Source organism: Oculina patagonica, chromosome 11 (genome assembly GCF_052425735.1).
Source record: "Oculina patagonica isolate OP01 chromosome 11, crgOcupat, whole genome shotgun sequence".
In the NCBI taxonomy this organism is placed as follows: Eukaryota; Metazoa; Cnidaria; class Anthozoa; order Scleractinia; family Oculinidae; genus Oculina; species Oculina patagonica.
The window spans coordinates 18,963,310-18,978,065 of NC_135768.1; the positions used below are offsets into that span (position 1 = coordinate 18,963,310).

Here is a 14,756-nt window from a genome sequence, read left to right on the forward strand (position 1 = left end):
GTGGATATAAACAATGGCGGATGAGATCGAAGGGCTGAAAGCTAAGATTAAAGATCTGGAAAATGCGCTTGAAATCGAACGAAAACGCAAGGGCCCGATGAGAAAGAAAATTGGTCAGATGAGCTCCGAAGTTGTCGACAGCAATCCATACAGGTTAGAGAAATGATCTTGAAAATTTTGTCGATTAACTTAGGTGTTAAGGTGGAAGGCAATAAAGGAACAACCACTGTGGTCATTAATTTTCATTCTACGGTTCATGTATTGTTTTAACATTTATTATGTGAGATCCCGGTGGTCGATCTTGAAGCGAATCTGAAGACCATCGAATAAACAAAGAATTCTTGGTTTTCATGTTACGTCATAAAATTCTGAAATCAAAATTGACTAGGCCTGCTAAATTTTCGTTGTCATTAGGCGAAAGATAAACTAAAAATATATATTTTTGCAAATTTCCAGATCGATAGTGTCATTCGTTTTTAAAACAGAGCATTTTGAATATTTGAGTTCTCCGTCGTATGTGACATCAAGCTGAGTGCCGTGACAAAGCTGTTTTGTTTGAAAAAAGGCCTTTCCTTTCCATTTTGTGCAGATTGAACATTTCAGATATAATAAGTGGTGTTTATGTGAAAGTGTACTAGCTCTTAAGCCAAGGATGGCCGCTGTTGTAAACAGAATTGAGTTCCAGATGGTTTCTCTGACATCACGGCGGCCATTACTGTGTCCCTCGGCAGGACACAGTTATGGCGGCTCCATACTAAGCTTTATAAATTTGCGTGGAAAGGTTCGGAAAATAACTCGCGAACGGTACACCGCACAGACCCGAAACTTGGAGGAATTGTTTATCTATTTATCATCTATAATATTTGAAATTCATAGCTTCTGTAGTTGAATGGTTTCGAATTTATTTTTTGATTGCGTGACAGTGAAAACCAGCAATTAGTTACAGTTTTTTGGGTAATGAATTACCTTCTTGAACATGTATTTAAAACAAATAAGTCAAGAAAAGCCCTTCCCACTGGTAGCAAGAAAATAAATATAAACGTACGTAACACAATACAAGGTTGTTGGCAGTGTGTTCACAAAAGTAAATAATTTTTAAAATTTTGTGTAAACGCAAGTTTAGCTTAATTTTTTTCTTGATCATTTTGGCCGGCTGTTCTAGTTCCAGCATATTCTGGTTAAAGCTTTTTTACTCGCTTCAGGGCGTGCTAAAAGCAAAAAAAAAAATGTTCATATCGAATTACTTGTAAATTTGTTTTTTTTCCTGAGGTAAAAATATCACAGAATAATTCACAAATTCTAAAACAGATGAAGAATATGTTGTAATCAAATTGAACGGTTGTTGTTGTTAATAATTTAAAATTCTGCGAGGCTTGAGGTTTAATCCCTGTATAAAGTCATAATGTGTGTTTTAAGCTCATTCTTTAAAGTGCATAAAATTATGTATATGTTACTCACTCAAAGTTTTAAAATTATGTTTATATTTGAATGATTTAGTAATAATTTTTTGTGTTGATTCTCTCCCTTTCGCGAGCAAACAATACAAATTTTGAATACACTGTGGTCATATGTTGTATTTTGTCATTCAATTGACATACAAGATAAAATTATGTACCAGAGTACTTTGTAAATTTTGCAGTGTACAGGTAGTAAAACCCCATTCAATGCAAATGCAAGATGAGACATTGGGTGTTATTTTTCAAGATAATGTTTTTATGCCAGAAACACTGTTAGAATTCCATCCATTTTATATAAAATATATTTTATTCGACGTATAAAATGTGAACCAGCTGCATCCTAAGTCAGTAATACTCAAGAGTGAATTTCACCTATCTTATTACATGAAATTTAATTCACAGGTCATGAATTTCTGCATTTTTGTGAAAATTTGATATCACAAAAAAATAAATGTTTTTTTTACTGGAAGAAATGTTTCACAAATTCTCCAAATTCATGGAAATTACATGTAAGCTCCACAAAATGTTACCCTTCCAAAATTTGGGTATTAAGTTGTCACAAAAATTTAATACAGTATAATAAGATACTTGAATTAATTCCTTCTCCCCCACTGAGGAATAGAGCTATAAAAAATTGAATTCAGTCTTTTTAATTGTTCCTTAGTTTCAATTTGCACTGCTTGCAATAGCCTGCAGCATTTCTTAAGGGCAGCATCTTATGTGTGCAGTATTTTTTAATATACTGTACAAGTTTATATTTTTTGTGCCTTTTGCTAAAGGGTGCAATGGCCCTTAAATCGTCCAAGACTTACTTGTAGATTGGAGTATACATGGGTTTCTATAGACTGAACATCAGCAAACGGGCAAAGTGGTCTGATGGTCAGTGTGCAGTGGACTCCAGATTGAGTAGTCCAGGTTTGAATCCTGGCCGGAGTCACTGTGTTGTGTTCTTGGCAAGACACTTTACTCTCATTATGCCTTTCTCTACCCACATAAATTGGTTCCAGTGACTTAAATGCTGATGGGGACGGGCGGGGCAGGGGGTGGGGGTGGTAACCCTGCAATCCGCATGTATCCAGAGGTAGTAGAAATACTCTTAGTTACAAGTTTCATGCTACAGACACTGGCCTGATGGCATGGGCCACTACACTGGACCCACCAAAACTGAAAGATAATTCAGACTGGATCTACCAACCTGATGAGATCTACCAGCCTGACTGGACTTGCCAGTCTGATGGGACACTAGAATGGACCCACTGGCCTGGCGGGCCACTTAACTGGACCCACTGGCCTTGTGGACCACCAGACTGGACCCACCTGCCTGATAGGCCACTGGACTTGACCTTCAGACCTACTAGCCTTATGGGCCATTTTACTGGACCCACCGGGCTGTTAGACTCAAAACACACACTCACATTGTAACCTTGCCTTACAAACTGTTATTATTTACGGTGGCTGAATACAGTTCTTACGTGGCTCAAAGGCACGTGCTACGATTTTCTGCTTGACGTCAATATTGCTTGCGTGAGCTAAAATGGTGCAAGCAACTCTAAACAGAAAAACCTGGGACAGAAAACAATATGACAAAAAAGGTGAATAAACAACCGACAGAGAAGTTCTAATTCTGTCTTTCATTATCGCTCGCTACGCATGGCGTCATATTAGCGCACGCTCGTACACACAATTTGTTTCGCTTTGGAGGTCGTAAAAGCCAGATTTTGATCCAGATTTTCTCGAAAACCTACCGTACAACCTATTATGAAACTTACACAATTAAATTTAAGGGGTGAACCACGTCCACAGCCAAAATTTTGAAAAAATCTGTAAGACAGATTTTGAGCTATTTTAAAAATCGGCAAAATATCACATTTTCCTATTTTGCGAAAAATCTGTCTTACACATTTTTTTATCATTTTGCATGAATGATAAATCAAAGCCAATTTCTTATTTCTGAAATTTTGAGGTAGGGTCGTATGGGTAGATTTTGAGAAAAACGCCGTTTAAACTACTAATGCCAGTCCCCTCTTAAGCACTCGACTGTTCATTTAAGCTGTTTATTAGCATTTTTATTTTCCAAATATTGCAATTAGATAATTTTAGGATACTTGATTTACAGTGATAAGAGAAAGACAAAACTTTTCTGGAGATTGTACAAGAGAGTTAATGGTTGGACTGATTTGCCCTCTCAAAAATGTATTAAGGACGTTTGCGCCAAAATTTTCTACTCGATAGATTTCTTTAAAATTTTAACTGTGGTCAGATAATGAGTTACTTGTGTCAGAAATGCAAAAAAAAGTTGGGGTCACCGACTTCGTTTTGGAGATAAAGCGTGTGGAAAACTACAGTTAACTGTGAATTAGAAAAATTGGCGCACGTTATTCAGCATGGTTTATAGGGTTTATAGTTAAAAATATCGAAGATGAGTAAATGGAGGCAAACGATCTTATTCACATTTTGGAGAAGTGTTTCTGTTGCGTAAGTAATGTCTAGTTTTTCCATCTTTTTTGTAAAATTTAACCCTGGAAAAAGGCATTTGAAACCATCGTACGGCAAAAAGAAAAGCTCAAAAACCGGGAAATCTTTTTTCCGAGTATTTGACTTGTGGCCACTTCTCCACTTATTTTCAACCTAATAATGAGTGTGTGTTTTTTTGTTTTGTTTTATCAGTCGATTGATGGCATTGAAAAGAATGGGAATAGTGGACAACTATGAGGTGAGACCTACTACTGTTGTAGTTCTAGCTTTTAAAGTCTGTGGATGAAACCTAAGTGTGAAACCATTTTACGTGTATATTTTATAAATGCAAGCTATTGAGCAGTACTTTCATGTGGCACTGTTTATTGTGCTACACAAGGTGGTTGTAATTTTTAAGTCTGTGAAAGAAACCCTAGTGTGTGTGGCCATTAAATAAAGCTAGCAGTGCTTTCATGTGGTACTGTTTATTATGCTGTTCAAGGTGGTTCTACCGGTAACTTTTAAGTCTGTGGATGAAACCCTCGTGTGTGACCACTCAAATGGACACTATTGAGCAATACTTTCATGTGGTACTGTTTATTAAGCTGTACAAGGTGGTTATATCTTCAAGTCTAGATAAAACCCTAGTGTGTGAAAGCTATCGAGGAGTGCTTTCATGTGGTACTGTGTACTGGTACTGTTTACTGGTACTGTTTACTATGCTGTTCAAGGTGGTTCTAACCTTTACGTCTGTGGATGAAACCCTAGTGTGTGACCCTTTAAATGCAAGCTATTAAGCAGTACCTTCATGTGTTTATTATGCTGTTCAAGGTGGTTCTAACTTAGTCTGTGGATGAAAGTACTTTTAGTGTTCAACCACTCGACTGCAAGGTACATCCCTTGTTCATCCACACGTAATACTGTGATTTCTTGTGGTACTGTTTGTGTAACAATACAGTATTGATTTTTTCAAACTGATTTTTTTTTTCGTTTGAATTTATGTAGAAAATTCGTGACTACACTGTGGTGATTGTGGGTGTTGGTGGAGTGGGCAGTGTCACAGCGGAAATGTTAACAAGATGTGGAATAGGGAAGGTAACAAACCATTCTTTTACATAAATTATGTGTTTTATTGCACCATTCAAGTTGTACATGCCCATTAGAATTTTTTCTAAATATATTTGAATTCTTCTTTTTTCACAGCTGTTACTTTTTGATTATGATAAAGTGGAACTTGCAAACATGAACAGGTAAATCTAAGCATAAGAAGAACACAGGGAACAAGTTTTTTTTTTTGCCTTATTTCAGGTTCAGGGAGCAGGAATGGCACAGTGGTGAGAGCGCTTGCTCCTCACCAGTGTGGCCCGGGTAGTGATTCCCAGCCCTGGCATCATATGTGAGTTTTTCTGCAGGTTCTCTGACTGGTTTTCCTCTGTCAACAAAAACCAACACTTCTAAATTCCAATTCCAACGGGAACAGTGGATAAAGAGCCACTCTGTGGAAATGCCAGTGCAAATTCTCATATTTACTTATTTATTTATTTATTTATGTATTTATTTATTTATTTATTTATTTATTAGTTATTTATAATAAGTGATTTTATAATTCATAGTAAACCAGATTACTCTTTCTCAAGAAAATTTAACACTTTTATTTCAGGTTGTTTTTCCGTCCTGATCAGTCTGGAATGAGCAAAGTAGAAGCAGCTGTAAACACGTTAAGGTGAGCAGTATTGTTTGATTAGACCCAGAATGCTGTAAGCCTCAATGCTTTCTTCGCTCTCCTCTCAATAATAAGATTAGTTTTACTGTAAGTCAATAAAATTGTGACCCTCCGTACGAAAATACCTCTTATCAAGCATTGTAAATTAGTGAAACCGGGTTTTTAAGTGACCTCAAAACACCCTAGGTTCGATTTCCAGCCGCTTTTTCGGAAAAATGAGCCCACAGTCATCCCCCATCTAACTCGGGGAGGAACAAAGACCAGACCCGAGAAGGCGGTGGAAATCGAGCCTACAAACACCCCAAAAACGCTTTTGTTGATTAGATGTGTTTTTCCTAAGGAGGGGTCACAATTAATCTTGCAGGACATCATTCTTCTATTGATTATAATAAGAAACTCAACCATTCCATTGGAAATCCACAAATCTGATTGGTCCTCCCATTGTTTTCTATTCGCTGAAAGAGCACCATCATGTGTGTGTGTTTTTAAAGGGACAATTATCTTGATTTTTGGCTCAAAAATACACAAAATTGTGGGTTTTCAACTGTAATACTTTAGAGTTTCTGCTATTTAGAGCAATTACACTACTCGCCCTCATTTTTCTTTGAGCGATAGTCGACTCGACTGCGCCTTGTTGACTATTCACTCATAGGAAATGTATAGTCTAGTAGAGGGGGGTGAATAGGTTTGCGGATCGACGGATTTGGCCTTAAAAAGCGCACAGATTGTGGATTTTTGCAAAATATTGAGCAGATTTGCGGATTTCGAAAATATAGCGGATTGCGGATTACCTGAGAATTTTGGAGCAGATTTCGGACTCTTCATGTCAGGAAGTTCAGATCGTGGATACTAAACGACGTTCGGATCACTTTGGTCGGTCTTTGTCGGTATGTTGGCGGAATTGTCGAAAAAACAAGCAATGAAAAAAAACTTCTTGAAAAATTGGCATGAAAACAACATTTACTGTCCGTTGGAGTGAAACAACAGTATACCACACAAAGTTTTCATGTAATGTGGATTCGGATTTGAACTAAAATAGTGACGGATTGACGGATTTAGTCAAAAAATAGCCAGGATTGGCAGATTTGCGTACCCTTATTCACCCCCTCCCTAGTAATTATTTTTAAATACCATATTAATTCCCATCCTGATTGGTCAAAAGCTTAAATATCAAGTAAACCATATGGATATTACAGAAAAGCAATATGTTGCTGTTATGCAAGTACAAGGCTTTGGATTTGATATTAACAATACAGTCATATTTGTTTTATTCAAACTGTCTTCTAGAGATATTAATCCTGATGTTGAATTTGAAGCTTACAACTATGACATTACATTACTGGAAAATTTTAAGCACTTCTTATGTAGAATAAGGTAAGCTGAGCAGTTAATGTTAGTAATAAAAAAAATAAAATCATTTATTGTTATTTCAGGCTATATATGTTCACGCAGGACTGATCCAAAATTGAACTGGTGAACAGACTGGAGCTGCCTGTTTACTGAGCACATTTCCTTTAATAAGCTAATAATAAGCTACTCATGTGTGAAATACGCAAAGTGTATCTTAAGCTTTAAGTTTGGTCTAAGACTAGATCCTTTTACATATAGGAGGGTCCCACTTTGCGAGCATTCCCTAAACAGACCAGTCTACATATTAGGTGTTTTGTTGAGACCACATGCAGGTCCAGTTTGGGGCCCAAGTGGTTCCTAAACTGGACCATCCCACTTTCTGCAGGTCCAAAAATCAAGCCAGATTGCAACTGGATAGTCAATTGGTCCTATATGAATGAAAAGCTTGCTGGTTTGATTTTAAGCCCAGATCCATTTGGAACAAGATACATTTGGACATACATTGTAGTCCATCCTGTTATTTTTTAACCCAATTTCTTGTTAGCAACAACGAATGTAGCCTCCCACACAGTCGTTTTTAGGGGCGATTGTGTTTCACTCCTCCTCTAAAAACGACTGCGTGGGAGATTGAGGCTACATCGAATGCAATGATAAGGTACATTATAAATATTCAGGGGTGGGGGGTGGGAAAGGGTAAGTACTTGGAAATGTTTGGGTGGGATTCCTTTGTTAGGGTCTAGGAACCCTACCCCATCTCAGATCAAAAAAAGCTTGCTGCAACTACCTCTCAGACTAAACACTTTATTTGTATACCCCATGAATGAATGAATGATAACTTTATTTCAACTCGGGTTGATGAGCAAGATTATGCTAATTTACCGAGAAAAATAATATTTAACGATAAGAGACCTCTCAGACCTTAAGTGAATAAAGGTTTATTATTTGACTTAACTTTTTAAAGGATGAATATAATTTATTATTGTAGTGTAATTTTTTTTTGTCATTTCTTAGCCATGGTGGAAAAGATGAGAAAGCAGTGGACCTTGTGTTAAGTTGTGTGGATAACTTTGAAGCAAGAATGGCAATAAATACAGTAAGACATTGACTCTTTCATTTGATTTCCATTCATTTCTGTTGATGTTAGTTCTAAGAATTAGATAGTACATGTACATCAAGACAGTTTACACTTGAATGTTGAAAGTAATTCACGTTGGCTTGGTTCTGCATAACTATGCTCAGTGATTGGTTTAAAAAAAACTCGCACCAATTTCTCGACCAATTGTGACTCACTCTTACACCTTTTCCTACTATATGTATTTACTTCAAGTTTTGATTGGTTCAATGGACTGTCTGTGTCTTTTGCCAGAGTGTTTACTTTGGTTTTGGTTTTATGATACCCAAATGAAAACCACTCTATCTTTAAGTTGATGATTTCCTTAATTATTCCTGTCACCTATTTTGTGGTTCGACTTGTCTTCTAACTGTTGAAAATTAGTAGAAATTGTGCTGATTAATTCAGTGTGGTATTGATGTTGGCTTCTACAGTAAAAAGATTTACAAAATATCTATACCAAAGGCTGTTGATTTAGGCTTACTTCTTGACAGTATTCATACTGATGAGTTTGTTTTAAGAGTAAATCAGATGTGGATTTTACCTTGGGAATTATGAGGGATCTATTAATTAATTTGGTCTGGACATAATAATAATTATGCTGTGGATGGTACTCCTTTAATTGGATTTCGTTTCTGTTTTTCACCAGGCTTGTAATGAATTAAACCAACCTTGGATAGAATCCGGTGTGAGTGAAAACGCTGTGTCTGGTCACATTCAGTTTGTCATTCCTGGAAAAACAGCTTGTTTTGCGGTAAGTCTGCCGTCTACTACATCTATCTGTGGTGGCAGTGTGGCCGGGTGGTTAGAGCTCTGGACTTGAAATCCGGTGGTCGCGGGTGCAAGTCCCATTCTGGCCACTAGCTGGTGTTGTTCTCGATAGTCCCAAGTTCAACTCCTTCGCTGCGCTTGTAAATAGCCAAATGGTCTGCCTCCTGCCAGATGGGATTTTTAACCATGTTAAGTTCATTTACAATTCAGTTTGCGGTTTCTGTTTTGTCTTGATGGAAATGAAAGCAATGACCAAAATAATGGTACAGAATTTTCAAATGACTTCCAATCAGAATGAAACGACCACCTCAAAACGTAGTCCACAATTTTTGAATGAATTTTCTGGAAAATTACATTTCCATTTCCTTTCCAACCAAAATTATGGGATTTTGGTTAAATGTGAGTTCAAAATCCTTAATTTTGCATCCCAAAGCGAGACGATAAGCATCCTTGTACCTTTCATATGGGAGTCCCCACAGGGGGCTGGGGGATGGGGGTAATGTCAAAAGTCGGGCATTGTAATGTACATGTGTACATGTAAGTACTGGTATCATCAATGTTGTGTTATGACAGTGTCATTTTTCCTAACTGTAGTGTGCCCCACCTTTGGTTGTGGCTTCTAATATTGACGAGAGAACACTCAAAAGAGAAGGTGTGTGTGCAGCATCTCTTCCCACAACGATGGGCATAGTAGCAGGATTCCTTGTTCAAAATACTCTCAAGTAAGTTCCTACGTGTAAATGACCTGTCATTGTTATTTAGCATAACCCAATCACTGACACACAATGTGATTGGCTACACAGGTGCCTACAATAAATCCATTGTAGGCTCTGCTATATAAACATTGTAGTCAGCATCGAGGACTAAAAGTATTTAGACAGTTTCTGCTGAATATTTGAGCAATAAAAGCAAAAATAAAGTTACCAAAAAGAGCTCATAGCATGGTAACAGTTTTTAATACAGTTAAGGTGTCTCGACCCAGTATTTTTCTAGCGATACCTACCAACTTTAAACCCCTCATACCCGAAAAGGTTAAGGTCAATGACATATCCATTATATTACATTGATTACACATAGACTGAAATGCAATATGATATAAATTTTTTTAAGATCGGAATGAATATCACGTGACTGTGACGTCGCACTAGTTTTAGCTCAGAACCGAATTCTTAGCCGGTAAACGCATTTTCTCTCGAGATCCTTCACGCTACGTATACCTTGGGTGTTTGCCTTCAGCTCTGCGAAGTTTCATCAAAATCTACAAGAGGAATTTTGAAATATCTTGGAATTTCTATAAACATGGTATAATTTATGCATAAAATAACGATAAGACTTCCTATAAAAAAAATGGCTACTTTTTTATGTCAAATGAAAGTCTTTAGCTCACATTCCTTTAACAAATGTCCCACAAACCATTAGAAGTAGGTAGACTTACGCGATTTCGAAAAATATGAGAATGTCTGAATCGTAGTGAAACTCAATGTTGAGCTTTATTTACCATTGCTAAGGCTACTTTCGCGAAAAAAGCGATTATTTCAAAACTCGTCAATGAATTTTCTCCAAAATTTTTCAGAATGACAATTGATCAGCACACTACACAATCCCTGAATTTCATGCTCATTGAAAACTTCTAAGGCTGTCTAACATAAACCGCAAAATTGGGTAAATATTGAAGCGATGGACATTTGTTAAAGTAATTAGAGCTAAAGACTTTCATTTGACATAAAAAAATAGCAAATTTCTTTATATGAAGTCTTATTGTTATTTTATGCATAAATTATACCATGTTTATAGAAATTCCAAGATATTTCAAAATTCCTCTTGTAGATTTTAATGAAACTTCGCAGGGCTGAAGACAAACACCCAAGGTATACGTAGCGTGAAGGATCTAATGAGAGAAAATGCGTTTACGGGCTAAAATTCGGTTCCGAGCTAAAACTAGTGTGACGTCACAGTCACGTAATATTCATTCCGATCTCCAAAAAATATATATCATATTGCATTTCAGTCTATGTGTAATCCATGTAATATAATGGATATGTCACTGACCTTTAGCTTTTCAGGTATGAGGGGTTTAAAGTTGGTAGGTATCGCTAGAAAAATACTGGGTCGAGCCACCTTGAGAGGAACTTTCTGAAACATTAGCTCACAAGCTGACCCTGAGTTCTCCATTTTAGTTTATACGAATGTTTCGGTCAGTTCAAAACAAAATTAGGTACATGTGGTTTAAGCCCTTTTTACCCAGTTGGACATTAACTTTATCAAGTATGCTATAGAATTTAATGTTGGGGTCACTTGGAGAGATGAATTACAGTGAGATGTTTGAACCAGTATACAAAATGTTACCATGCTATGAGTAGATTTATGGTGATTAAGTTTTGCACTTACAGTATTATTCAAACTTTCAGTGAAATCGGTCTCAAAAAAAAATCGTCATTAGATCAGTTTTTAATATCCTATGTTTAACAGAGCAGTCACTGGGTTGTGCGATTATTAGACTGCTTGCACTCACTTTCTATTGACTTTTAAAGTTGGCCTGAGGCTTCACCCCCCACTAACTATAGATCAGCTGATAGAAACTTGTCTCAAGTTACTTACTTATTTTTTGCTTACTTTTGTTATGACAGATATCTGCTCAAGTTCGGTTCAATTTCTTACTATCTCGGTTACAATGCGATGCAAGACTTCTTTCCAAGCATGATGTTAAAACCAAATCCTGGCTGTGAAGAGATGGTTTGTCAACAGAGACAGAAAGAATACCAGGTACTGTTATCATAATGTTGTCACAAAATCAGATTTTTGCAATATTTTAAAAATGTAAATATTTGATGTTAGTATATACGACACAAGTGAATAGTGCTTTGCGCGCACACTGATTGGTTAACTCAGAGGTGATTAGCAAAGTAATATTCACCTCCGAGCAGCTAAAGAGAAACAAAGTGCCTTCGCTCGTCGCTTTGTTTACCGAAAGTGATGTTTTGGTCCGCTAGTTATTCAACTTGTGTGGTATATACTAAAACAATTATTCACCTCAGTGTTGGTGAATGTGGTGGATATTTACCTCCACTTCGGTGAATAATATTGTTAATTACAAAAATTTTGTGTAATAAGCTGATCACACTGTCTTATTGCATGTATGTCTGTGTCTTGAACTATTTAGGAATCAGATGAAGCTAAACGCGAAGAAAAAGTTGCAACCACAAACGAAGAAGAAGAAGAAGTGAAACACGAGGACAATGATTGGGGTGAGTGTTGAGTTTGTGAATCAGTGTTTTCAGTGATATGAAATTGAAATGAAATTGATGAGAGATTTAAGATTCTATCTCCTTATTCATTTAAAAGAGAATTATCATTGCATTTCATTAATTTCTATTAAGTTTTTCAACTAATAATTTAATTTTGGTATTTCTGCCATTTTTCATTTTTTTTTCCTTTTTCTTTTTACTATTATCTTTTTGCTGTTGTTGTTGTTGTACATACGTGTTTAAGAAATATTTGTTCTGTAATCTACCACTTTAAATAATTGTGTAAAATTGTAAAATGTAAAATGCCTCTTTTCTGACATTGTATTTATTTTAAATTAATAAATGGTGGTCACCCAACTAGTTTAGCTTTTTAGTTATTTTGGGTGACCAGCAACTGTTTGTATTTTTAATTTATTTATTGTTTAAACATTTCTTTGTAATTTTACAGTTCAAATAAACTTTGTTGTTGTTGTTGTTGTTGTTGTTGTTGTTTATATGCAAAGTCTGAAATTCGTAAATAAATTAATCCAACTAACGGTGCCTTTTTTCGCTGCCGGCAATCATAATTATGGGGACTGGTAACCAACCATGAAGAACAGAAACAAACAAAATCGATTGAAATCCGAAGATGGATTGAAATCCACCAATCACAGCTCACTAGCATGACCTTCTGAACTTGGGGGCGCATTTGCATGAAACCAACACTGGTATGCATCGGTTTTGATTGGCTCATTTCAAACAGCTTGTCAAAAGACCATGTTGAAAGACCCATGTAAAAAGAAAGCTATGCATGAAACACTGAAAGCAGGACGGTGTAAACCAAAAATAAATTTGAACACAACATAGAGGATCGGCAGTGACGCTATCTACACTGCCGATCCTAGCAGAATGGAGGATGCCTGTCACATATGAACCTTGTAAAAAATGGCCTTGCGCACCATGAGTTCTTGTAGCTCAGTGGATAAAGCACCTGCCCGGTGTTTGGGAGCTCATTGGTTCAATTCCCGTCGGGGACTCAGATTTTTTTTTTTTGTCCCACGCTTGCGACATGCTGAATATTTCATCTTTCACATTTCATTTACTGACCTTAAAATTTACCATCTTTCTTTATTTATCACCAACATAGACATTGTTTGCAAGACATTTCTCATACTGATAAGGTCCAAGCTTTAACTACATGCATGCTTATGACATGCATGATGTCTGGAGCAGAATTAGGTTTTGATAACCAACTTTGCATACTTTGTACTTGTAACTTGCAGGAATCACATTGGTCGATGAAGCTAAAGATGACGATGAAGAGGATGAAGCTTCACCAGAGCTTGTGGCAGGAGTACAGCTGGCGTATTCTAAAAGAAAACCAACAAGAAAGGTACATACAATATGAAATACAGTCAACTCTCTCTTAACGGACACCTCTATAAGACGGACACCTCCATAAGACGGACACCTGGTGATGGTCCCTGCCGTTTTTCAGTCATTTTACTGTAACAAAACTCTCTGTAAGACGGACACCTTTCTAAGACGGACAACGGACAATTTGAAACCGCCAACGGACACGCACAAAAAGTTATTTTTATAGTGAATAATACTTCGAAACTTGGTATCAAGCTATAGCATAGTAGATCAGCGCCTGTTGAATATCAAACTTACCAAAAACAAACCGCGGCTATAACGTATTCCTTAAGTATATGGCACCAAAGAGGTAGTTTTATACTTACAGTATTACCGTTTGTAATGAACAAACAAGTCGAATTTCTGATATTATTTTTGTTCCACTTTATAGGTTTTGCTAAAGTAAGCGACTCAACACAGACGTGTATTCGTTGTACATAGCCGTTTAGCTTTATCTTCTCAAATTTCTGGTGTCACATTACCTCGACTCTCTATAAACCGGACACCTCTCTAAGACGGACAGTTGGGGCCGGTCCCGACGGTGTCCGTCTTAGAGAGAGTTGACTGTACTTGTAGACACTCAACCATGTTCTAATGAAAATCCACAAATCTGATTGCTAGGGATATACAATGTTAATGGTTAGAACCAAATTTTCCAAGATCACAAACCATATTGTTTGGTTGTGGTGGCGGGGGGGGGGGGGATCGGAGGTGGGAGGAAGGGGGGTATGTGCCACTTTTCATTAATTTGTTTTGTGTTGTATGCACTTTAAGTTACCTCATCATCTGTGCCTTTGAACTGTTAGGTTTAACTTAACTTGCTTACTTGAATTTCTCAGCAGATTTCACAAGAAATCAGCAGTGAAGGACAAATATCAGCAGACGATGAACTAAGCGTAGAAGACCTGATGAAGAAACTAAAGAGTATTTAAAAATATCAGTAAAATGATTTATGAATTAATACAGTTACTACCGGTAATACAGCATCCTAAATATATTATTTCATGATCCTCATAAGAATAAAATAAAAAGCATTTGTGTGATGTTCGTAACGTAACAGGCATTGTGTGACATGTATTGCGTGACATACATTGCGTGATGTACAGTCGGGCAGAGGTGTCTGTAAACTGTATTGCATCAGGATCAAGAAAAAAGCTAATACTGTAATTGTAGATAGAGAACGACATTTCTCAGTCACTAAGACAAACCAACTTACAAAGCTCAGCATTCCAGTCACTCTCTACAGTTGG

General features: G+C 36.8%; 1 protein-coding gene across 2 annotated transcripts; it reads left to right on the top strand.

The window, feature by feature from the left end:
* Positions 1-13: 13 nt before the first annotated feature.
* On the top strand, positions 14-14,756 carry LOC144629831 (ubiquitin-like modifier-activating enzyme 5). Of its 2 annotated transcripts, none has more exons than XM_078488046.1 (13): positions 14-153; positions 4,125-4,170; positions 4,917-5,006; positions 5,115-5,161; positions 5,572-5,634; positions 6,922-7,008; positions 7,996-8,077; positions 8,745-8,849; positions 9,461-9,588; positions 11,494-11,629; positions 12,027-12,111; positions 13,374-13,483; positions 14,346-14,756. In XM_078488046.1, exons 1-13 carry the CDS (start codon positions 14-16, stop codon positions 14,436-14,438), a joined length of 1,212 nt encoding a protein of 403 aa, XP_078344172.1. In that variant the 3' UTR covers positions 14,439-14,756. The 2 variants fall into 2 exon arrangements, with proteins under 2 accessions (XP_078344172.1, XP_078344173.1); XM_078488047.1 differs by having other exon boundaries at positions 14,349-14,756.

Bases quoted from the DNA above. Each gene is read 5' to 3' on its own strand.
- LOC144629831 (XM_078488046.1), top strand. From the start codon at position 14: ATGGCGGATGAGATCGAAGGGCTGAAAGCTAAGATTAAAGATCTGGAA. The intron at 4,171-4,916 runs GTGAGACCTACT...GAATTTATGTAG, and splicing joins GAATAGTGGACAACTATGAG to AAAATTCGTGACTACACTGT. The intron at 8,078-8,744 runs GTAAGACATTGA...GTTTTTCACCAG, and splicing joins CAAGAATGGCAATAAATACA to GCTTGTAATGAATTAAACCA.